General features: G+C 30.2%; 1 protein-coding gene across 1 annotated transcript in view; it reads left to right on the top strand.

Annotated features, from left to right (window-relative positions):
• The window catches only part of LOC106677853 (uncharacterized), a 79,146-nt gene that overhangs the window by 41,437 nt on the left and 12,867 nt on the right, over positions 1-24,842 (top strand). The window contains exons 2-11 of the mRNA XM_014416014.3: positions 18,856-18,980; positions 19,063-19,183; positions 19,923-20,156; positions 20,619-20,761; positions 21,956-22,117; positions 22,400-22,574; positions 22,787-23,003; positions 23,245-23,400; positions 23,473-23,650; positions 24,429-24,594. Coding sequence (XP_014271500.1) covers positions 18,856-18,980; positions 19,063-19,183; positions 19,923-20,156; positions 20,619-20,761; positions 21,956-22,117; positions 22,400-22,574; positions 22,787-23,003; positions 23,245-23,400; positions 23,473-23,650; positions 24,429-24,594 — 1,677 coding nt within the window. The remainder of the gene's footprint in view (positions 1-18,855; positions 18,981-19,062; positions 19,184-19,922; positions 20,157-20,618; positions 20,762-21,955; positions 22,118-22,399; positions 22,575-22,786; positions 23,004-23,244; positions 23,401-23,472; positions 23,651-24,428; positions 24,595-24,842) is intronic.

Genomic DNA, 24,842 nt, shown 5'->3' with positions numbered 1-24,842 from the left:
CCTCTCAACACTTTGACAAGCTTCTCAGCGCACTTGTTGAACCAATTCGGAGTTGTGCCATCAGTATTACACTTATGCAGAACCGATGGCACAACCTCCTTCATCGGGAATCGTGAGAGGTAGAGGTTAGATCTACGGACGATTTGCCTCGGGGAAGGACGTGTAGGTTCAATCCATGGGTCTAGACCAATTCGTTACAATTCTTGAATCCAAGTGAATGAATTATAGGTAGGTGAGAGGAGCATGGCCGAATAGGACCGAAAGTTGCTATGGGTAACACTCAAGCGTAGAAACCATGGTTTACCGTAACCTGATTCTATATCTCTTCGCGATATCTTAGATCCTACAATCTTCACGTTTAACCGCGTTACTATCTGTAATATAACATAAAGGGTGTTGTTCCAATCCAACTAGTATCCCCTTTTTTTCAAGTGTTATTAAAAATAAAACTTAATTGGTCCTAGATATGATGAAAAGGTTTCTTTTGGTAGTGAAGTTAATTTTTTAATTTATTCCATTTCTTCTGTGCAATTATATCTGGAATTTCTCATGGAAAGGGTTATTTTCCAAAAAAGGAGTCCGGTATAAAATTTAATAATAAAATAATTTCATATCTGCTGAATAAGTTTCCTAAGGCCTTTGTAAACTTACGTAAAATAGTACAAAATAAATGCCAGAGTGCGACTGTAGATATGCTTTTTGCATGCATATGCCTCTAGCATACGGTTGTGGCACCCACTTTGGGAACCTCTGTTAAGGAGCATTGAAGATTGAAAACCCAAGGGCATTTATAGCATCAGCGTGGACAACAACGTCCTGATTTTACAACGTATCATCGCCTGCAGCGCCACAATACCATCCCAACATAATTAGGTTTTATCAGGTACAAGGTGAGGCCCCTGAGGACAAGAGGTAGATGTTAGTTTAAACGGCCCTCTTGCGCAAGGGGGCAACAGTATCCTGTCAGAAATGTCAGAGGTTGTGGCGAAATTTAACTGACGGCTCGAACAATCGGTTCATCTTCTGGAGCTGACGTATGACTTGCAGAGAGGAGCTTTCTATATGGTCATGGAATTATTCTCACTTAATAAGAAGCGGCTTCCTAGAACATTATTCTTTGGTAATTGCTGTTGCCTTAACTTGAGGCAAATGAGTTTTCGTCGACTGAACTTTGTGTAATTACTAGATGTAAACTGCTAATAAAATTTAAAAGAGATTTATTCATGAAGGAAGTGGGATAGAGTTGGAAGATGGAGTAAAAACTAGTAGCCTTTTTATGACTTTTTTTTTGCAATTTACTTATTAGTCCTTACCAGTATAGCAATTATTTGACAACCTTTAGATAATTGAGAAAATATTTTACCCCGTTACTATATAAAACTTCCGTTATGTTCCTAGAAAACATTCATTATCAGCCTAAAAAAATTAAATAAAGGAATAAACTGTCAACTTTAACATTTGAGGAGTCCATAACATTTGTGAAAATTAAAGTAGCTGTGGCATCTTGTGAGGCATAAGTAGTTGTGAATGATAATATCGTTCAGTAATATTATGTTATCACCTAAAGTTAAAGGAGCAGTGATCTACAACTTGGCAAACCCAACCACGACCAGAAGGCTGTTGTAGGACATTCTGTTATAGATTCTATATTTATCAGTTCTATTATTGTCACTCTAAAATTTTATTTTATCTTTTTTTTTTTTTAATTATTTATTTAATCTAATTTGCAACTGTACAAAATAATACAATAGGTAAATATGTAGTATGTTTTGATATACACTTGAAAATCTTGGGAAGGAACCACCCATTGGTGGTACTTCAAACATTAATTTAAATTAGAAGGTCCCGTGGCCAAATTCTTTTCAGACGCCTCGGAGGATTACCAGGGATTGTTAAGGATGAATGATTAAGAATTAAGGGTATTTTATCTTAATTTCTTTTTTTCCATTAGAATTAAATTATTTATTTTATTACATCCATAAATATCATTGTTTTTGTTATCATCTTTTATTAAGAATTATTATTTTAATCTATTTTTTTATCTTAATTTTTGTTTTATTTATGGCATTGTATATAGTTAAGGGTGTCTTTTGTAAGAGACTATACTCCCCCCCCCATAATCAATTTTTAAAAAAATATTACCTTTTGCGTTAACCATGTAAAGCCCGCCAAGCCAATCTGATATTAAATAAACAAATAACATAAAATATTATGTTACATTTTTGTTAATCTTTTTTTCATTAAATATTTTACATTTTTATTTTTTCCCCGAACGAGATGACTACCTATAACTCAAGTTATAGTATAATCAAATATTATTATTAAAAACTTGCTATCAAGTTTTTTTATTGATAATTGCGGTATATTTCCTACCTTATGTATTTTTACTTTCACTTACCAAGGTATAGAATATATAAAGGAAAGTATTGTAATCGTAAAAAAATTCGAATTCGAATGAGCAATAGAAATACATTTTTTAAATTCTCCGAGTCCAAATAACAAGTCTCGCAACATGGTCTCTGAGTGAATGTGAGTCTAGCTTAAAAACGAAAAGTTGCACGAAAACTATTATTACAGTTTAAAGGCGGATATAGGTCTACGATGTGACAGAAACTTCTTCCATAGTCCAACTAGAATACCTCTTTATATAATCGATTTTTCACATTTTTTCGATTTTCTCAAAAACAGCAGTAACAATTTTGATTAAACCCAGTTTAAATGTATAATCTTTAATGTCAGTTAAATCGTATCCTCATTGAAATAGTTTAACAGAACTAAAATGCCGAATTTTTAAAATCCGTCTTCTAAAGTACTTTTAATTTCGTAAATTTGAAATAAATTACCAGTTGACATTTTTTCCAGTAGTATGCAATGGATAAATGAAAGACTTTGATAAATAACCTCTCGATTGCTTACGACTTCGTTATCTTTTATTTAATTGTTGTATTCTTAGTACGAACAAAGTTTATATTCGTTATTCCCACCCCAATAAACTTTTTTTTTTAATAATTTATTTATTGTTATTTACAACTGTATACATCATGTAAATTTGCTGAAAGTGACATAATGGCATGATACAAACATGTGGAGAATCTACCCATTGATAGAACTTCAAAAACATTCTAGATTTCGAGGCCATCTTCTTTTCAGACGCCTATGAGGATTATTAGGTAATGAAGGAGAAGCCAGGCTGGAAACGAGTTGGTTTGGGTGGTTGGGAAGTTTCGGTATCTGGTTTTGGACAAATCGGCAACATATGGGACATTCAGGTCATGATGGATGATTTGATTTGTGACGAAGTAAGGAGCGTTAAGGATTTAACGAAGGATTTTGGACTGTAAGGATTGGATTCGGGAGGAATTCGATGATTTAGTCCAATAAACCTCCTTTGTTTCTTGTCTCTTAGACTTTTTCGATATGCTTACTTAGAAAATACAATTTTTTTTAGTAGATTAGCTCCTAAAAAAGATTTATTTATTTTTAGAACTGAGAGACATTTCTTATTCAGAAATATGTTTCGGGTATGCTTAAGTTTTCTTTTATCGTGTATCATTTACAGAGAATGCCTCGGAGATCATTTAATAACTATGATGTAAAAAAAACAACATAATTTGGACCTGAAGGTGTTAAGAGTTAATGTCCGTGCCAATCTCTTGTTTGAGAAGACGGTTGGCCAGGTAGCGCACGAAGCCTCTTTGGCAATACTCAGGCCTAGACCCCGACCTCAAGCTCCTGTCTCAAATCGCTTCGACCTCAGGGTGTATTACTTCGTCCTTTTTATAATATTTATCTTTCTAAAAAAAATGTTTAATCAATTTTTTTAATATTGTATTGTTGATTAGAACATGCGTCAACCACGAGGTCAATTTTAATGTAATTACTTCCACTTACCGATATATGAAATATATAGTATAGGGAAGGATTGCAGTAAGGGAAGTAAATAATTCATATATATATATAATAAAAAATAAGTCAAACAAAATAGTCAAACAAAGATCACTAAGTCTAACAAAATAGTCCGTGCCTGTGTGTACAGCTTTGCCAAAAAACAAAAAGTCATGCGAAACTGTAATTACTTAATTAGGGCATGTGTATGCCTGGGATTTATTTTTATTTTGTGCTGCTTTTGTTTTTGAATAAGATTTTCATATTTTCTATAAATGTTTCATATTATTAGTATTGTATAGTATTTAATATGCCTATGGTATATTTAACTATAGCATTTATATAAGTATAGTATATATTTTTCCCCCTTTGTTTGACTTGGTGCCTCAGTTATTTTTATTTAGAATAAAAATTTGTTTAATTCTATTTTTTTTTATTTTTTTTTTTTACCGATTTGATATTTATTTATACTTTAAACACTGCATTATATCATTAGAAATGAACATTTTTTTGACATAAATAGATTTTTTTTTTTTTTACTTTTCCTCCTTTAATTTTAATTGTGAATAAGAATTTATTTTTATTTTGGAAGGAGATAGTTGACCTTATGAAGTAGATAGGAGGAAGATGGCGGTCAATAAATGAATCAAAATAGTAAAAGAAAACTATTTATTGTTAAACGTTTCGCCCCACTCTGCAGGGCTTCGCCAGGTACAGGGCTGTCTGATGGTAGTAAAAAGGACAACTGAAGTTTTCTTTTACTATTTTGATACCTTTATTGACCGCCATAAATACTATCTTCCTCCAATCAAGAATTTATTTTATTTTGTTTATATTTATTGTTATATTTATTTACATTGTAGACTACATATAAATTAAGTTATTTTTATTATTATTATTAGTTTGTAGTTAGATTATTTTGCTTTTATCTGTTCATGATAATATAGAAACATAATTAATGTAACACGTTTAATAATAGGAAGTGATGAACGAATGGGAACAATTTTCATCTTCCCACTCTGACTGAAAAAGGTTGCTACCCGCAGAATAACCCACTTTCTTGCTTTAGTTTGAATATGTTAAGACCTTAAAGAAATAAGAAAAAATACAGAAAGAGAGAAAGAAAATGGTGAAAAGAAACTTTACAATGTTTTCTTTATCATCATTGATAAACCATTATAGCATCATTGTCAACTCTACGTCATTTGTCCCTGATACTTAAATCCTAATACACCGTTTTCTCCAGCACGAAACATAACTCACGATTCGAAAACTATAAACCTTAATTTGGGATTGATGAGCATTATCACCGAGGTGAAACCCAAAGACTATTCGGCCTAGCGCACGAGTATTAACACGCTATTACACGATACTATAAACTTCTTCTTGTTGGACGCATCATGTGATCTTTATGGTTTTTAAGTACTTCTAAAAATTTCATAAAATTCAATTTTAAAGCATGTTGTAAGATATTTTACCTGATTTAATATTAAAGAATTTTATTTAAAAATTCTTATTTTTCGAGTTATAAGCAAAAAGCATATAGAATCGCTTAGATAAAAATACTTTTTTCTAAATTCTCTTCTTGAATCTTTGAAGTCCGAAATCTTTTATTTATTTAATTGCTTAATTTTTAGGTGTCATATGCAACTACAGGGTTAGTGCCACCCACCGTATTCTGGACTTCGTGGTTACATTCGATACAGGTTGTTCTGGAAATTTTTTTTAAAAATCATATCTAGAGTTTTACGATTTTTTTAGGGTAATTGTTACGTCTTGCTTTCGTTTTCACTAATTCAGCATGAAAAATTACTGAAGAAACATGCATCACTTATACTAAAACTAATATTTCATTGAAAGACCCATATTTTACCTCCCTTTCTAAAACACATCCTTCCATCATATAAATTTTTATGGACTCAGAAGGAGGGTAAAAACCCCTTTTATTAATTTAATTATTTTTTTATTGGAGTGTTTTTGGCACTTCATTACCCGTACTATGGGGTCCGATTTTCAGGCTGTTTAATTACTCGGTTTAATAATTAACTCAAAGACTGATGGTGATATTTGGAGTTAACCATGGAGAGACATAACCACCTTTGACCTTTTCGTGTTAGCCGAAGAGTGCTGCCTACCTCCGTGGCGGCCCTTTAGTGCAATAGCACCGAAGGGAACGATCGTGCGGCGCAGAATGGACCTTGGGAGAGAGGACCCCTCACAAATCCTCAATCACTCTTCCTACTCTAGGATTTTCCTCACTTAATCATAGCCCTCGGGCTGACTTTCGCGTATATCAACTGAAGTGGAAAATCCTCCATGTTAGAACTCAACATTTAAGGTCAGATTTGATTATTTTAAAGTATATTTAATAAGCTCCTGCAGGACAGGTGTATAAAAATGTACCATCGGTTATTGCTTTGTCAGGATCAATCACGAGTTCCTCACTTGAAAGGAGCAACTAAAGAACCTCTGATAGCTTGGAGAAAATTTAATCCCATCGACTTCTAACATATGTCCCTATTATTTTTATAGTAGACATTGCATGAAGACACAGGCGATTATTCTGAAAATGTATACCTAGAATATAGATTTTCAGGATATCCAATTAAAATAAGTGAAACACAGTACAACATGGTTCATCTTTTATATAGTAACTTCTGGGGAAAAAATTAAATATCCTCAAAACTCTAATTATCTATTATTTATTCATTTAATGAAGTTTCAGACTCACAGTTGGTCTATTTTTGGAGAATATAATAAGGATAATTAGAGTTTTAACGGGATTTAATTTTTTTCTACCCAGACCACTTTGTATACCACGTCCACGTAGAGAATTTTCTGTTAATGGTTGAAACAACCTGTCAAAGACTGCCTTTATTGGGAGAGATCTTTCTAAAAGAAACTCAGCACAAGTAAACCTTTCATTTTTTTAGTTTGATCTCTTAGAGCTTTATTTGTATTATTTAAATCTCAAATGTAATTTTCATAGTCTCATACTCATTAAAGTTTCCAAGTACCGAAAATTTACAAATTTAAAACTATAGATTCTGGTGTCCATAAAAGTATTATATTATCCTTTGTTATGTATTACGATAATCCATAAGTAATAGATCCATCTATTCCCATCACTTAGTACTGATTGGGGCAGCGACCTGACAACACTCACTATAACATACAAGTTAAAACAGATACTATCAATATTAGTGAAGAAACACATCTTGGGCAATGCCTGACGTGAATTGATTGTATACTTAGCCATAATTTCTTAACTTTAATTTATATAATAACCTATTCGTTTCTTTTTTTTGCCTGAGTCACTGCCACTCGTTGCTCGTAAGTTTAAATCATTTCCTTCTTTGACATTTCACAATCTCTTGTAATTATATGAACTCTGGATGGATAAACAAGTTTTCCTGGTTGTGTTATTAATTTTGATTTGTTTTTTAAATTTAATTTTCTGTTTAATTTTGACCAACGTTAATTTTAACTGAAAGATCTTTTGAAATGTTAATTGTCTATAAATGGAAGCTATTTTTTATCACTCTAACTTTGCCTTATACTAAATAATTAATTTCTTTTTTGATCGGCATTATGAACCTATAATGGAGGCCTTAGTTTTCCAACTACAAACTCAGTTGCTTATTTATATATCTTCCAATAACCTCCCAGTCGTCCCATTCATATCTCTTCCTAAAATTCCATATTAAATTTTCGATGACATGTCTAATCCTACGTTAATGTTTTGTTTTCAGCAAATTTCTCTATATACCTGGTATTAGATATTTTCTCTTTTGTCCCACAAGGATCCCAAAATTCACTTCTATTTAATGTTAAAGATTAGGCCATTGTCTTAAATGTAAAAAATTGTACAACTATTAGATACGTCTCTAGGGTCCCAAATTTGAGGGGTCTGTCCTGAATAGGGATTGGCTGTTTCACAATTTTACGGGAGTTCCTTATGTTTTTTCTTTACTTTTCCCTTTCGTTTTAACCTTAAAAACTTAACAGCCTACCACTCGTAGTGGCGCTACTTTGATTTTCTTAATCATGTTGTTTGTTGTTCGTTTAGTTGTTTACTTATTTTACTATTATTTGTCCACCTAATTCCATTTTATTTTACATCCATACTTTTATTTTATTTTTTTATCTTTCCTATGAATAAATAATGGAATTGAATATGTACAGCTCTAATATTCATTCCAGTAAAGCGTGGCAGATTGTATTATTATAACAATAAAATATATTATTATTAAAATATATATTAAAAAAAAAGATTTGCGTTGCTGATATCAGTGTTTCGATTTTAAACCGAAATAATGGACCCCAAAAAAATTTAGAATAGTCCAACTAATATTTTTTTAGTCATTCCTTTCTATTCAACAAAAATCTTTTCATTTGGAAAAAAATACTTCTTTTTTATAGAGAATCAGCTCATTGACTTCATGAACATTTTTGTTGCTATTAAGTTCTAAATCAACTGCCTTAAATATATATATTTCATATCATTTCCATTCCTAGTGCAACTGTCTACTATAATACTCACGTCCGGGAATAAATATTATAAATTATTATACTGATAAATGAATTGATATTCTACCTTGATAAAATTACTTTTATTTATACATGGAATCCTTATTCCTAATTTGTTTTAATTTATTTTTTATACGATTAATAATAATTTACTGTGTTAATTATCGAATCTTCAATTCCTGAAACAACTGAAGCATAGTTCTTCTTCCTATGAATGCTGTTCCTTCGCTTAGAAACCTCACGCATTAAACTCCCCGAATAGGCAATATCAATGAATATTCAAAATGACATTTCCACTAAAGCGTTACATCAGTGAGACCTCCACGTGATCTGAGGCAAGTTTCAAGCACAATGTAATTATAAATTCTCTTATGAATGATAACGGTCGAATGCGTCAGTAGGTTTATTTTAATTACTTAATGAAATTGGGTTTAAAAGAGAAATTCATGAAAAATATCTAAATATACTTTATTTTTAGGTTCCTTACTTATAGGGTTGGCAAGAAAGTAATTACGGTTTGCACCACTAGATAGCATTGTGCTTGCTTCGTTAATGTTTTGTCAATATTAAATTTTTATTTATTTATTTTTTAATTTCGATACATTAGGTTGCTATATAAACGAATTACACCCGTAGTATTCTTTGCTGCTGTCAGTTTTAACATGGAGTGCAATTATAAGCATTTTCGACACATTTTATTTTTTTATTTTCATAAAGGCAAGAAAGCGGTTAAGGTACACAAAGAGATATACACTTTCTGATTTATCCTTTATGATAATAAATATATTCTTGGCAACTCTATATAATTAATTTCAGCCTTAAGATTTTTATATTGAAAATATAGTAAAACCATTATAGTTTGATCGACTCTTCCATGCCTTCAGAATCAGTTTAAGAAGATGAAGTACGTGGTTTTATAAACAAACATGTAGGACACGAGTAACCATCACTCAATAACGGCTTCTTCCAAAACTTTCAATGATTTATCTTCATTTTTTTAAAAAAACAGCATTAAATCCGTTTAATTGGTAATCTCATTTTTGTGTTAAGATGCTATGAAGCAATCTTAACCTTACAGATTTCTTTTCCGGTATAGGATATCTCTAACCATTGTTTCTGGTATTCAAATCTCACTTATTTTAATAATTGTATCTTCATAAATCATTCTATATCTTGAACAGAAATAAGATTGTTCTCTATTGTTGTCTGCTCTTCTCCAAGCATTGCTATGGCATTATCTATTATTCTTTATATTCACCTTTTTTTGGAAAAGTTAATAAATAAATCCACTACATGTAATATCATACCATAATCTGACATTGATGTATTATTCATTATTATAAAATTGTATGTATATAATGAATATGAAACACACTTCTCACTAATCTACTAAGTAGTGTAACTAGAACCTACCTCCTAAAACAGCTTCCCGTAAAATTGTATACAAATAAAATTAACTAGCAAGGGAACCAAATCAGTTTATTGAGGAACTATGAAGATCCCACATCATTGTGAAAGTTTGCCTCGGTTCTTTCTAGACCATCGTTCCGTACATCAATTGGTTCAAAGGTTAGGTGCCTCTCAACATTTGAGCTTATACAACCTCAGTACGTAACGTAACTCGTGCCAACTTAGCAACATATCGTTTCAAAATGATCTACAACCATGATGCTAGAATGAAAGCATGATTTTAGCCATAAGAGATTCCGTTATGAGGACATACAGTAATTTTTTTCATTTTTTTTATCTTTTGAGAAAAGAAGCGTTTTAATATGTCATAAATAGCAATTATATTGAGAAAACCGCAGTATGAAAAAAAGTAATATGCCAGTTCATTGCGGTTAGTTTTGTCTTTAACACCGTTGAGTTCCCACAGAATTAATCCAATCTTTCCACTCTAGCTAGAATCAGTTTGAAAACTCGTGAAATAACCCACTCTTTTAGTGAGTGAAAGTCTAAAACCCAATAAACATTGATTTGGTTTAAACAATATTTTGGAACGCTCCACGAAATTTTACTAAATTTTTTCTATATCATAAGACCCTTAGTTAGTTGTCATTGAAAGGGTTTATGATTATTATTAATGGTATAAAATTATTGAATATTGGTGGGAGTTTCTTTTATGGAACAGCTCTAAGGTTTCTCCTTAGCCTACATATTTCAAGATCACATCAACACATACTATTTGTGAGGGGAGGTTCATCAGCACTTTTCAATGACTTCCGGTATTCATGAAACTTAGTATGCATGATACTGTTTTTTGTTTTTTTTTTCACTTTCTCTTAACTAAGTATAAAGTTTATAGAAAGGGGAAGTATGTAATACGATAGGTAAAATAGTCCCTTGAGACCATGTAAAAAAGTCACTAAATGCACTCTGTATGAATGCAAAATTCCTTCACGAACGAAAATTTGTACGAAATAGTATATATTTAAGGTCGAGATGTTACAAAGAACACCAAATCGGAAGTGCCACTTTTTGTCAGAGATTTTACGCTATTCTATCCTATGAATGAGGTCTTACGATATTTGAAATGGCCCAAAAGGGTGGAAATGCCGAATTGAGAAACTTTTTTCTACTAAAGTACATTTAATTTTGTTTATTTGAAATAATTTAGTGTCTCTCATCGTAAGTACTGAAAAAAAAATATTAATTATGAAACCATTTGATAATTAATTAAAGAGAAAATGTTTTACAAGGTTGAAATCAAATTAAATTAAATAAGAGTCGTGATATATAAGTAGAAGTATTATACATCTAAAGAAATTTAGAAATATTAATTTTTTTTATTCAACTGAGGTTCTCTATTGATAACCTATACAATCCCAAAGTGATAATGTCAAATTCACCTGTTCAACTAACAGGTCATCCTAGAAATATTTATACTTAACATATAAACTCGTGTATGACATGCGAAGTGGTAGGGCAGGAAGGGCCCCATTAACCCTGTTAACTTTTTAATTTTATTTTGTTTCATCATCACACGGAAACTTGTACATCATGTCTATCATCACTGTATATCATCATGTTGAAGCTTGTACATTATATATATCATCTTACGGAGGATTTTTTAATATTAATTACTCTTGTATTGAAAGGTCGTTGAGTAATTAATGTATTTATTGATATGAATGGTAATATTTTAGGATCTCAACAACTTTTTGTCAATATCGTTAAATGTCCCAGTGCCTCTAGCTGTATTTTATAGCTGTATTCTGTATGCTATAACTGTCTTCAAGTAACTGTAAAATGTTATACATTTGGAAGAAGATAAGGTTAAAAAAAAAAAAAAAAAAAAAAAAAAGAACGTGATTCTCTTGAATCAGAGACCTGAGACACTAACCAGCAAAACAGGCCTTTTATATTTTGGTTTACGAGCCATCGCCATAAACAACAGAGACCGCAAAGCCGAACCTTGTGCAACGCTTTCTCAATCTTGAGATGAAAAGTTCAATTATGCAGATTCCGTAGAGGCAGCGCACGATCCGTTCCTTTCCCCTCCCCCTTCTAATAATCTGAACATTTGACAAAAGATGTTCCGTTTCCATCTTACACAAAGCCCTTGTACCCCGCCTCTTGGCTGTTGCCTAACTCACTCCTATATTTATTTACTTTTGTCAGTGACGATTACCTATGCATTCAAAGAATCGGCGGATAATATCTAAATGCCTATTTCCAGCATTGCATCATTTGTTGGTTAAGAATGGGGAATGAAATTAGGTTTACATTAAATACAAGTGTATATTTTTTATAAGAACAATAAAAGTTTTAAAAGACACTCGAAAAGTTATATTTATATGATTACTACTAATATTATCAACCATTACATATTATTTCTATTAAAATAATATGCCTTCAACTATTAAGTATTTAATTGTATCATTGATTTCATTGATTTGAGTTTAAATAAGATAGTTAATAATCAATAAATAGTTTGTTTATCTAATAGTGAATAGTGTATTTTAATCTAAAATTAAAGTTTTAAAAATTAATAAAGTTAAAAAAATAGGGTGATTTTGACTTGAATTTGATGACCTGAGCAAAATAGCCTGTAAAACATTTTTTTTCAAATTTTGATGTGAGGTGTGAATTCATATTTAAGGTATGGTATATTATTAATAATAATGTTTATGTTAAAATTGTTACAAATGAATACATAATAAGCTGTTAAATGTTTAGATTGTCCTTGAAGATGGCCGAATTGGCCGAAACGTTGGACTATTGATATAATAAAGAGTGTTGAGACTTAATTAGGATACCGTTTGATTTATTAAATGATAAAAGAGTCCATTTGAAGATTACTAGCTGGTTAGTGATTTCCGATACTGCCGAACGCTGGGACTCGTGTTTTTGTATATTTATATATATATATTTATTTTAAATATAAAATCGCCAAAAAAAAGTTTTGTTAATATCGGTTACCTCCTCACTGTGCCCTTCCATTGTAAGTTTCGTTTCATTCCATTTTTCAATGAAAATTATTTTTAGTAATCTTTAAACAGGCTTATACTGTAGGAAAAGAACCGCTGAGTACACCCTAAATACATCTAAATGATTCAGTTGTTTAAAGATGAAGTCCCTTATATCATCCAGCACTTTCTCCCACTTCTCAATAACTTACTCTTACACATCTAATGTATTTTGTCCCTCTTACGTAAGCAGTTCTAAAGAACTCCTACAAACGTTACTTAATCTTTATTATTGTCTGCTACCAAATTGGACATTGAAAACACTTAGTAAACTGTTATTAACAATATAATATCAATTCTTGTTTTTTCTTACTAACCATTGCATTAAAAACATAATTAAAAATCATTGAGCTTCAATTTCAGACCAAAGGATGTTCAGAGCGCATAAACCTGCCGGTGCTAACCCAAAACTTGAAAATCATGTAAATTATTTAGCTTTTCATTTGAAAATAAACACAGAAACTATCACAGCATAAAAATAATTGCCCATGAATCAACATTTTTTTTATTACCTTAATGGTAAGGATTAGAAAATATTCCATCAACGCTCATGCCATGTACATATTAAATTATTCTGGTTATATAATTTCATAATTAATCGTGTGATTTATATGTCACTAGTATTTTTTTTTTTTTATTTTGTTTATTTCATCATTTGAACAACATCACGGGCAGTTTCCCCATTACCAAGTTAATTTTTCTTAGTTCTGTGGTGAATACATGTCAACTAAAATTAAAACACTTTTTTTATATTTTAAATAATTGAATAAAAGTTAAAGATGTCCAATTTTAAGTGTTTTCAACTTATTTATTCTATCTGTCATTAATATCTATTTTTTCCATAATAATGAAATGAAATGAAAAAATAATTTTATTCTGAGACATATGTCCCCTAAGAATAAATGCATGGTTCATATATTAAGATTTTTATCCGGCAAGCATTTACAAATTTTCAGATAGTAGAATGAAATTACATTGGTATATTGGCTCTACTACTGTTTATAATGTTAATCAATACGTGCCTATTTATTTTATTACAATGATGTGGAGGTTTGGTTTTACAATAAATGGAGGAATAGGTGTTGCTTAAAGGAAAGAATGGATGGGGACTGGCGAATGGAGATGGGAAGAGAATTCCAGAGGGAGGTTGCACGTATGACGAAGGATTTGCTAAAGAAGGCGGTTCTATAGGAGGGCATATATAAATCAGTCGGTTGGGATCTTGTGTTTAATGAGTGGATGGATGAACGAAGAGTGAGGAAATCTAGGATATAGGTAGGTTTTTTGATTTTAAGAACTTGGAATAGGAAAACACCAAGGAGGTATTGCCTTAGGGAGGTTGGATAGAGCCACTTCAACTATAATAGTGTAGTGAAGTAAAGAAGTTGAAGATAGATATGGTAAATTACATGAAAACATTTAAGATTGTTGAAGAATTAGAAATATCTTTAACTTATATTCAATATTTTGAATATAACAATTTGTTTAGAATTTCTTTCTCTTATCAGGAATAATGCATATACAGGATCAGGAATAATGCACTTAATAATGGGCAAACTGCCCAAAACCAATATTCAAATAAAGAAAACGATTCATAAAAAGGGTAATATCTTCCTAAAGATAAATAACTAACATATCCTTTTGAACAGTGTTAAGTAAAAACTCGAAATTAATAATTAAACTATCACGCATCGAATTTTTATTTTATCTGTGTACTCCCTTTTTTTTTTGTAAAGTATTTATCCATTTATTTTATGTTTTGGATCTTTCATAAAACTATATATGAATTGATTTTTAATATTCAAAAACACTCACAGAAATATATTATTAATTTTTGAGGTTTCCTTATGAAATGGAAAATTTAAATATTGTACATGAGTCAAGCTAAACGGTTTCATGTTTCTCCCTCTTTCTAGAAACTTTAATATTCAAACATTTGATATGATTCATTAAACAATTTTTTTTAAAAATAAGTGAATGACAATCCAATATAAAGTCTACTTTTTTTTATATCTCATAATTATAATTTATACCACAATTAATTAATTTAATTAAGCCCAGTAGAAAAACGTTACAAAAAAGTAAATTTCATGGTTTTAATGCTTACTAATTAATTACTAACCTAGGTATAAGAAAATTGGCAATTATTGTAAGAAATCCTCGACCATGACCGCATGCTGTCCCTAACCTCAAACTGTCCACTGCATCTTGTTTCGGCTGATTGCTTCGAATTCACATTGCCAAAATTATCCCGCAAATCGTTGTTCATTACGCACTAACAGTGTTTAAACACACCTAATATACATCTTGAAAATTACCAACTGTTATATAACGAAATACTATTCAATAAACAGTTGCTAAACCCTACTGAGAAATCTCTGTGGAAATGTCTAAAATAACATTAAATTTTCTTCTTCATTATCCTAGTTAAATTTTCTTTTGCCATTACTTTGACTTATAGTATTAGATATTCTCTTAACAGATGCTTAATCTGAGGAAAATATATTGTGATGATTTTTTTCTAATTTCACTAACTCCAAACCCTAATTTTAGCTAATATTGTTCTGTAATCACGTTTTTAAATTTGTGATAAAATTCGTACATAATTTTGCCAACTGATTGCCACTCTTTCATGCGTTCTCTTCCCATCTAAAGTACACTGATGATAGTGTTAAACCCTACCATTGCATTGTCAGATCCTTACTTGGATCTTTCATCCTAAAATAATATTTTTTTAAAATTAATTCTTGGTTCTTATATCATAAAGCTCCGATTGAAGACAAGGCCAGAATTAGCATTTTCGGATCTCACTATTTTTTTAATGCAATTTATTCACTATTATTTTTATGCAAGAAAAGAATACTGTATTGACTTATTCTTCGCTAGTTCAACTTTTGGGCTATTATTTTATTTTTTTAAATATCTTTCTTTTAGTTGCTTTTGTTTCCTTTAGGAATAAAACTTATACTCAATGGACAGTACAAGGTGTTGCAGTATCCCGCAACTATCTTCTCATGACCCCTTTCTCACCAATTTAATCAATTAATTTGGTCATTGTAGTAATATTTATGTAATAGTTTAATTAATCAAATAATGAATGACTTTCTGTCTTTGTTCTGTAATTTTGGATCAGTTTTCTATTTTTGTTACTTTAATACTAGCTGAATTGTATTATACAAAGACTGTATTACACAATCCTCATAAGGACCTTATGGTCCTTTGCATCGTATGGTATATTGGTTCGATATATCATAATATGTACGATATGCATTTCCTTGTTTCAAATTTTGGGCTCCTTAGTCTTGCTTTCCATATCATTATTTCCGTGTATATTTAAAATAATAATGGGATTAAGTTGCCCCCTTAATTTTGCATATTTATACAAACTTCCCTAATTCATTGTCGTTGAAACTAATTATACTAAATATAAGTAGAGTTTGTCTACGTTAAGAACTGGTAGTATATACTTTAGTAGTAAGTATATACTCTGACGAACACAAACACATTTACAAATTCCAATTACATATTTATCTTTTAACACGATATAAATATTAAAAAATTCAAAAATATTTATTAAAACATTATTAAATAATTGTTTTGTATTTATTAATAACATTATTAAATGAATAATAATAATTTTCAATCGTAGATATATTCGAATAGAATATTTTTTTTTAATTTTATTTATTTCGTTTGATTGAATATTGTAATTTTTTCAATTCGTGATAGGGCTGCTAAAAATGTGAAAAGTTGTTATCCACATCAAAAGTCGATAAAAGAATTGGCGTATCAGGAGGTTGCGTTTGATTTAAGTTCGCCCCTCAAGCTGTCAGCTATCGTGAAAGTAAATTTTAAAATAACAATAATTATATAAAAAGTCCTTGTAGACGCGATTAAAGGTGAGATGGGATCGTGCAAACTACCCTTCACCTTGGCTACAGATCTGAGGCAGCCACTGTTGATGGGGCATGCGGGCCAAGGCCCCAGTGCAGTCTTGGATGTTCCTTATCCCTTCATCTTCGGCTGCTGATAGTGCATCCATGTGTGCTGTTTCTTCCGCAGTTAAGGAAGCCATAGGTCAAACAAGGGTTCGCGAATATGTCTTCGAGCATAATGGAAGAAACAACTAAGACTAAACAAAGTCTGTGCATCGTTTAGGTATATATAAATAAAAATAGTGCCAGCCCTATACACTTCAAGACTATCCTAAGAAGGCGTCAGTAACGTCAAAGCAACATTAATATGAGTATTTTCAGTCATGAACCTTTCAGAGAAAAAAATATTCTACGTTCCAAGATACGTAGAATCAAAAAGTTCGTCCGTCTGCCGTCCGCAGTTTTTCTCCAAGACTATACTAGACCAATGTTTTTCACATTTAGCACCAAAGGAAAAACTTGTCATAACCATCCTAACTTTTTGCAGAATAGAGGCCAATCTGAAGTTTTGTAGACCCAAAAAAAAAATATTACTACACAAACCCGAAAAAAATGGATGGATGGATTGATTGAGCTGGTAATGCACACAGGCTACTTTTTCATCAAAGAGACTATATTAAAATTATTATTAAATTGTTTACAATAATAATTATCCGAATCAGACTATTATTAGGTAATATTTAGCGCGTTAGAATTTGTATGGATTTTTTTAAAAAGTATTTAGTTGTTTTCTTTTGAAAACCCTTTTAATATAATTACTTTTTGGGATAACTCCAAACTATATATCTCCAGGAACATCCTATATGCTCGTTTGAAAAACAATTAAATTACCGTCCAGCAAAAAAACAATTTACTGATAAAATTAATTTAAATAATTCATTTTTAAAAAATAATTATGACACGAATTCAATGACCAAAATCATTTAATGTCCTAACAATTTTTTTAATTTCAGATATTTTATGCCCATTTGACACAGAATTTTATGTAATCTAATTTATAAAAGAGTAAAATTTTCTGAGTAATTTATCGTTTAGGTGATATTTGAGATGAACTGAAAATTTTGGATCTAAGTTTTGAGGACCCTTCAAAAAGCACTAACCGAAAAAATTCGAATTCACATGCAAATAAAAAGATTGAAACTTTTTTCCAGTTTTGCGAAATTTAATGAGCCTTTCTATATTGAACAATAACATATTTAGAAACTGCAAGCCCGCTTATAACATACGTACTGCGGGTTTAGTATTGATAGCTTCGTCGAGGGCATGGAAAACCAGGAGTCCGTTTTCCATTGTGATTTCAATATCCCTGTTAAATATAGTTTTAATTTACTCTTATTTATCATTTCTGTTGGATAAGTGCGTTTTTCAGACATAATATTAATAAACCAATTAGCGAGGGAGAGGTACCACTCGGAAGAGATTTTTACGTAGAGCGTAAAGTTGCATCTAAAATTATAGTAAATGTTCCCAGCATTTTTAAATTAAAGCCAGAATAATATTGGATTAAATTACTCAAGAATTCACAAGAAAAGGCAGAAACAAAGTTTTTCTACTGTTTGTATTCGTTATTTGAGAATTGACTAAGTTCCCTGTTTAAAAAAAAAAATCACCGAAGACAGACCGTTATTAGAAAATATACAGTATATTAAACAAAAGAATGTCAGTTCGGAGATTCAGATTTAAGAAGTTTAAATATATTATTTTTCCATGACAAAGATGTTATTACCTTCTAAAAGGAATTATCATCTTAAGCACTTTTAGCAACTAATTTTTGTATGACAGTTGATAATTAGGGAAAATCTTTATATCTCATTGGAAGTTTATATTTCCATACAATTATCGACTTTAGAAAATTTATTCAAATCGATGCGAAATATTGCAATTTTGTATTTTAAATTTGACTGTGGCACCTATATAGAAAATTTTGCAGGGTGGGCGAAGGTTAATGTAACATGATGACTATAATATTTAGAGGACAAGGAGTGATAATATGATAATAATTACTACAAAAATATAATTATTTTTTATTTTTTTAGATGGTTAATGGCGGCATGTGCAGCTGCACAGATAGCTACTGAGGACCTCTCAGCATTTATTAGCCAAGCACATGAAACAATGGCTCAAAGATTTCGCCTTCTTGAACCGCAATTATACATGAATGGTGATCACTTACTAATCTCAAAGCTGATTTATGTATTCTAATCATTTTTTGAATTTTGACAATAGTAATTTGAATCTTCTAGGAATAAGGCAGAAGGTAGGAAGTCCAGCATGGTTTATGGCTCATCCTGGAAAACCTGAGAGTAAAAATATCACACATGTGGCGCTTATGGCTGAAGAAGCTACAAAATATATGGCACATGCGTAAGTTGCCAATGTATATATGTATATGAAATTTTTATATATGAAAGGTAAAATGGAGTATGTTTGTATTTGGGGTAAGTGCATTATTAGGTATTTACATCAAATATATTTTGTTGATTAAGCTTCCATCTACAATAATTTGAAGTAAATAAGGTGGATTTAATTCATATAGCATAAATGGCAGATCTTCCAACAAAACTAATTTAATATAAATCCCCATTTATGGCTTGCCTCAAATACGCACTTTCTTTGACTTACGTAATATATAAATATATTTTTGTAATTGTCATCATGAATTTTAATATAATATATATGACATGAACAAGGTACTGAAATGACATATGGTTATTACATAATCATTAAATCTGAACGATGTGAAGTATTAATTTTCAATAAACTGAAAATAAGGTTAATGTGGTCAACCAAGATTAAATAAAATATTCCTTAACTTAACTCTTTACCTTACAATACCTTTTTTTGGTTAAAAGAATTATATTACAGAAATGAAGATTAAATATTCAGGTAGAAATCCTTCAGTACACTTATAGTACAACTTTAAGCATACTCAAAACTATCACAGTTGAATCCTGCTTATTCTCCACATTATAAATTATATTACTTTGTTTACTTTTAAATAATATTTCAGATCGACTGTTAGGATAATATAATGAGATTGTGTTTATGCACTCCTTTCCTAGATCTGTTTGTCAGGTTCTTTTACAATCCTATGTTTGTATAGACTTGGTCTGAGTGGTGTTGACCTGAAAGGGCTAAGCACCAGCGGGACAACGTTAGCCAGAATTTGTCCTAGCCATGAGAGTCCATGGTGTGAAGCGAGGAAGTATCGCTCTCTTTCTGGCCATTGCAATAATGTTCAAAGTCCTTCTTGGGGATCAGCTGGCACACCCTACAACAGATACCTACCTCCTGACTATGAGGATACGATTTCTCTCCCCAGAGGAACTGCAATCTAGTAAGTACAATTTGGCTATTTATTTACTGAAATATTTTTCTGTCTAATAATAAATATAAATAGTTTACAGACCTAAAAGAATTTTTTCAATCTGAAATTGTTTATTTATGTAATTTTGATAGAATAGCATGAAACAATAGTTTTAATAAGTAGGAAATAGAAGTGAATACAATAGCATTATCTTGTGTGTAATAAGGGCTGAACCCATTTCTTAGCTAAGCTTAAGTTACTATTGATTTCTTTTACCTGCTGTAATGATAGAAAGAAAAAATAATTATTCAACCAAACCAAAATAAATTTTTGTAAGTGATCGTTTTACATTAGTGATTTATCTAAAATAAACTACAAAGATAATTATGTTATACTAAATATTTGTGGTAAAGCAACAACAGTTAATCACAATCAATGCTGACACATAGTACTTCTTGTAAATTTTTTTCTAAATTGTTTCTGATTTAACAGCCCAGATGGGTTACCAAGTGCAAGAGAAGTTTCACTCGCCGTTCACAACCAACTGGACAGGATCCATTCACACCTTGTAGCAACCTCTGCCTTCTGGGCACAGATGGTGGCGTATGATGTGTCTCTCACTCCAAAAATGACAGGTGATAAAGAAAATTAATCTTGTTAAAACATATTACGACTATAGAAATTCGCCGATTGTATAAACATTGATGGTGTTGTAATTCTAAGGTTGAACAAAATTGAACTTCTACCTATTTTACATATACATACATTTTACCTTTACATTTACTGTCATTAGGTTGATATAATCTCTTTAACAACTTTGAGGTTTATTGGACTACCCTTTTATTGATGGATGAATATCGATTCAGAGAGTAATAATTTTTCTTATATTGGATTTTTGAAGGAATAGAAAAGGATTTTTATATTTACTGTAAAGGCTGTTAGTTTAAAGTTATGTTTTATAAGAAAGCATCAATTAGGGAAACTAGAGGTTAATGATTTTATATAATTTTGTTAGAAAGGAATTTGTTTTACATTTGCATTCTTTTATATGCCAAATAAAATCACTCAGTCTCAAAATTACAAGTACAAATTGATTTTTAAAGGCAAATATCTTATACATCAGGTCCTTTAAATTGAAGAAGGAAAATACTTAAATGTCGAAACTAAAAAATAAAAATTAATAAAATAAGATGTAATTATTTTTCATTGTTTAAAAACTTGAATTTGAATATGATTATTTTTGCTTCTTGGGTATATTGTGGATTGTAATCAAAATAATATTGACCTAATAAGGATTTGAATAAATTCTGAAGGTGTATTTTAATATTCTTTTAAAACAATCATTCATTTTCGTAGCATCTCTGGTGCCATTTATTATCTTATAATTCATCTTGAATACAAATTTCATTGATGTTCAATAGGATTTAGATCTGGATCAAGTGATTATTATGGTAAGCATGAAATTGGAATATTTTATTCATATTTCATATTTCATTAGCAAGATTGATGCTACCCAATTTTGTCTTTTCAGTATATTGAAACATATAAAAAAAGCTTATTCTTCTTCTTAACATGTACAGCAAGCATATATATACACAGTATTCTTTGAACTATTTAAATAATATATTTACCAAACTAGTTTTAATAATAAGTTGTAACTCATTGGACATTGATAAAATCTAGCCGATGATCCCCATAATTTCAAGAATCTTCATATAAATGACAAAAGTAAATTATGAAATGTAAAATATTTTAAAGCTTCAATTTGTTTTTATCTTTAAAATTACAATCTCAATATCTATCTAATTACATAGAAAAACTCTTTTCAGGATATAATGGAGAAAGATTAAAATGTTGTGGTGTCGAATTTTCTGATTTTCACCCTGAATGTTTTCCTATTCGTCTTCCTGATGCTGATCCTATTCATGGTTCTGCCAGATGTCAAGAATATGTGAGATCTGCTACTGCTCCAAGAAAAGCCTGTTCTTTAGGTAAATAATTTTGAATAATGACTACAGCTTAATCACACAATTTATAAATCTAAGATGCTGTCCATATTATTATAAATTATATAAAACTTATTTCTCAGTTCATCCTACACTAAAAAGAATAAGGACAAATCAAATCGAGATTCGTTATGGAATAATTTTTAATTTATTTATTAATTAATAAGAAATAAATACCTAGATTATTTGTGAAAAGAACATCTATGTTAGTAAACTTAGTAATTTATTCATTTACAAAATCTTTTTTCTTTTTTTTTCTTTTTTCAGGGCCCAGAGAGCAATTAAATGAAGCTACATCTTTCTTGGATGCTTCAAATTTATATGGAACATCTCAGGCAGATAATGATGATGTGAGGTTATTCAACGGTGGTTTATTAAGGCTTAATAATGGTCTTCTACCTTCTGATAATAAGACTGATTGTAAACCCAATAATAGATTTAAGTAAGTATTTTACTGTGATAATGAAAGTCCCCTTGAAAAAATGCTAAGTACCATAAAAAATGCATTTACATGATTTTAAATAATATTTGATTTACATCTTAAAGAAAGAATATTAAATCCTACACTATAATAGCTATTAGATTACAAAAATTATTCTTAAAATATAGCATTGCCTTCGCTTAAACTAAATATACTATGTTGTAATTTTTTAGATGTTTTAGAACTGCTGATACAAGAATGAATGAACATGTTGGCCTTGCGGCTTTGCAAAACATCTGGGCAAGAGAGCACAACAGGCTTGCCACAGAATTGGCAAAGCTGAATCCTCATTGGCTTGACGAAATCTTATTTCAAGAGGCTAGGAAAATAGTCATTGCAGAAATACAATATATTACCTACAATGAATTCTTGCCACTTATCCTGGGAAAAGTAAATTTTATCTAAATTTGATTATTTGGTTGTTTATGTGTTTTATTACATTTAATCAAAATAATAATATATTTTTCGTTATTTAGTTAAATAAATTCACAACTTGTCCTTATCTAGTAAAAAAATTTATAATTGACCACAAACTATATATAAGATGTTATTTATTATATCTACTACTACAATATATATATATATACTACTTATCAATTACAATAATTATAAGTTACAAAATTTATTACAGGATACAATGGCTGCTCATAGTTTATCATTGGAAAATGATGGTTATTTTCAAGGTTACAAAATTAGTGAGAATCCCGGAATAGCTAACAGTGTTGCTTCAGCTGCTCTTCACTTTTCTGTTTCACTCATGCCAACCATGTTAAAATATTACGACTCTGTAAGTAAGCATGAAAACTACTTTACAAAGCTTTAATGTGAACCATTTTTTAATCATTAAATATAATTTTAGGAGGGCAATGAAATAGGTGAAGATTCTCTTGGAAATTCTTTCTATGCTCCTTTTCATCTATATGCCAAAAATGGTTTAGAATCTGTCACACAGAGCCTTCTCAGGGTTCCAGCTTTAAATAATAATCAACATGTTAATTCAATATTCACAGATCACATGTTTGAACAGCCTGATGAAGGTAAGTTGATAAATATTGATTAGTATTTTCTTTGTGCTGATGACACATATTGGTTTCAGTGGATAACAACCTATTGACTGTTTCCTTATCTCTTCAGACAAATATCATAAGCCTTGAAGAATAGTATTAAAACTGAAGGATTAAAATTAATCTCCAAAAACTGGTCAAATTATTTTTTCCGTTACAATGAAAATGTTTCTTACAGTCCTAATGATATATTGCTTGTGTTAAACTGTCACTGAAATGTTACCAGTGGATCATTTCTTCCTAGGTCACTGCCAGATTATATAAAAATGAATATGAACTAGCATGTCTATATTTTATATTATAAATATAAATATAAGTAATAGATCTCGATACAACATATTTCAAAAAAAAATTCTTTTTTCTGGATAATCGTCAATTCATAAATATAATAAAATAATCATCTTGGATAATTACCACAACATTTTCTTGAAATATTAACCGAGCCAGATAATCGAAACAATATAGAAAAAAGAATGTTTTTCCCTTATTTATTATTTGCAGTCATTTTAAAAACCTTTAAATTAGGTTATCATGTCTGTATCCTGAATTCAAGAATGAATTAAAATACAAAAGACATATATTATTCATGATTGAATAAATAATCACATTTGAATATTCATTAAAAAAAATGTAATCACATTGAATTAAAAAAATTAATAAGAATTAACTAATTGAGGCATTTGTTTTTAAACAATTAATTATACAATTGGAAAGAGTAACATTTATAATGAAAGGTCCTATTCTGTTCCAGCTGGTTTGGATTTGGTTGCTCAACTGATCCAGCAGGGAAGAGACCATGGAATACCATCTTATAAGGAGTGGAGGAGATTCTGCAATCTCTTAGTGCCGGACACTTTTGAAGACCTGGAAGGAGATCTAACTTCTGAAGCAGTCAATGACCTTCGAAGAGTATACAAGTGAGAAATGGAAATTTAATCCTAAAACTAAATTTAATTTTATTTATTCTACTGTCCAATCAATCAAAGTTTGGTTTAAATATATATTAATGACAATACTTCCCCATTAGATTGTACAGCCAGCTCAAAATATTTATGATTAATCTTCTAACTTACTTTTTGAACTTCATAGTAAGCTTTTTAATTAACTACAATTCATTGATACACCCACTCTAATTATATTTTAAAATTTCCTGATTGATTATTTC

Source organism: Halyomorpha halys, unplaced genomic scaffold (assembly GCF_000696795.3).
Source record: "Halyomorpha halys isolate HHAL.00 unplaced genomic scaffold, Hhal_1.1 Scaffold110.1, whole genome shotgun sequence".
Classification (NCBI taxonomy): Eukaryota; Metazoa; Arthropoda; class Insecta; order Hemiptera; family Pentatomidae; genus Halyomorpha; species Halyomorpha halys.
Note: the sequence above shows the minus strand (reverse complement) of the source record. Positions and strands in the feature narration are given on the sequence as shown.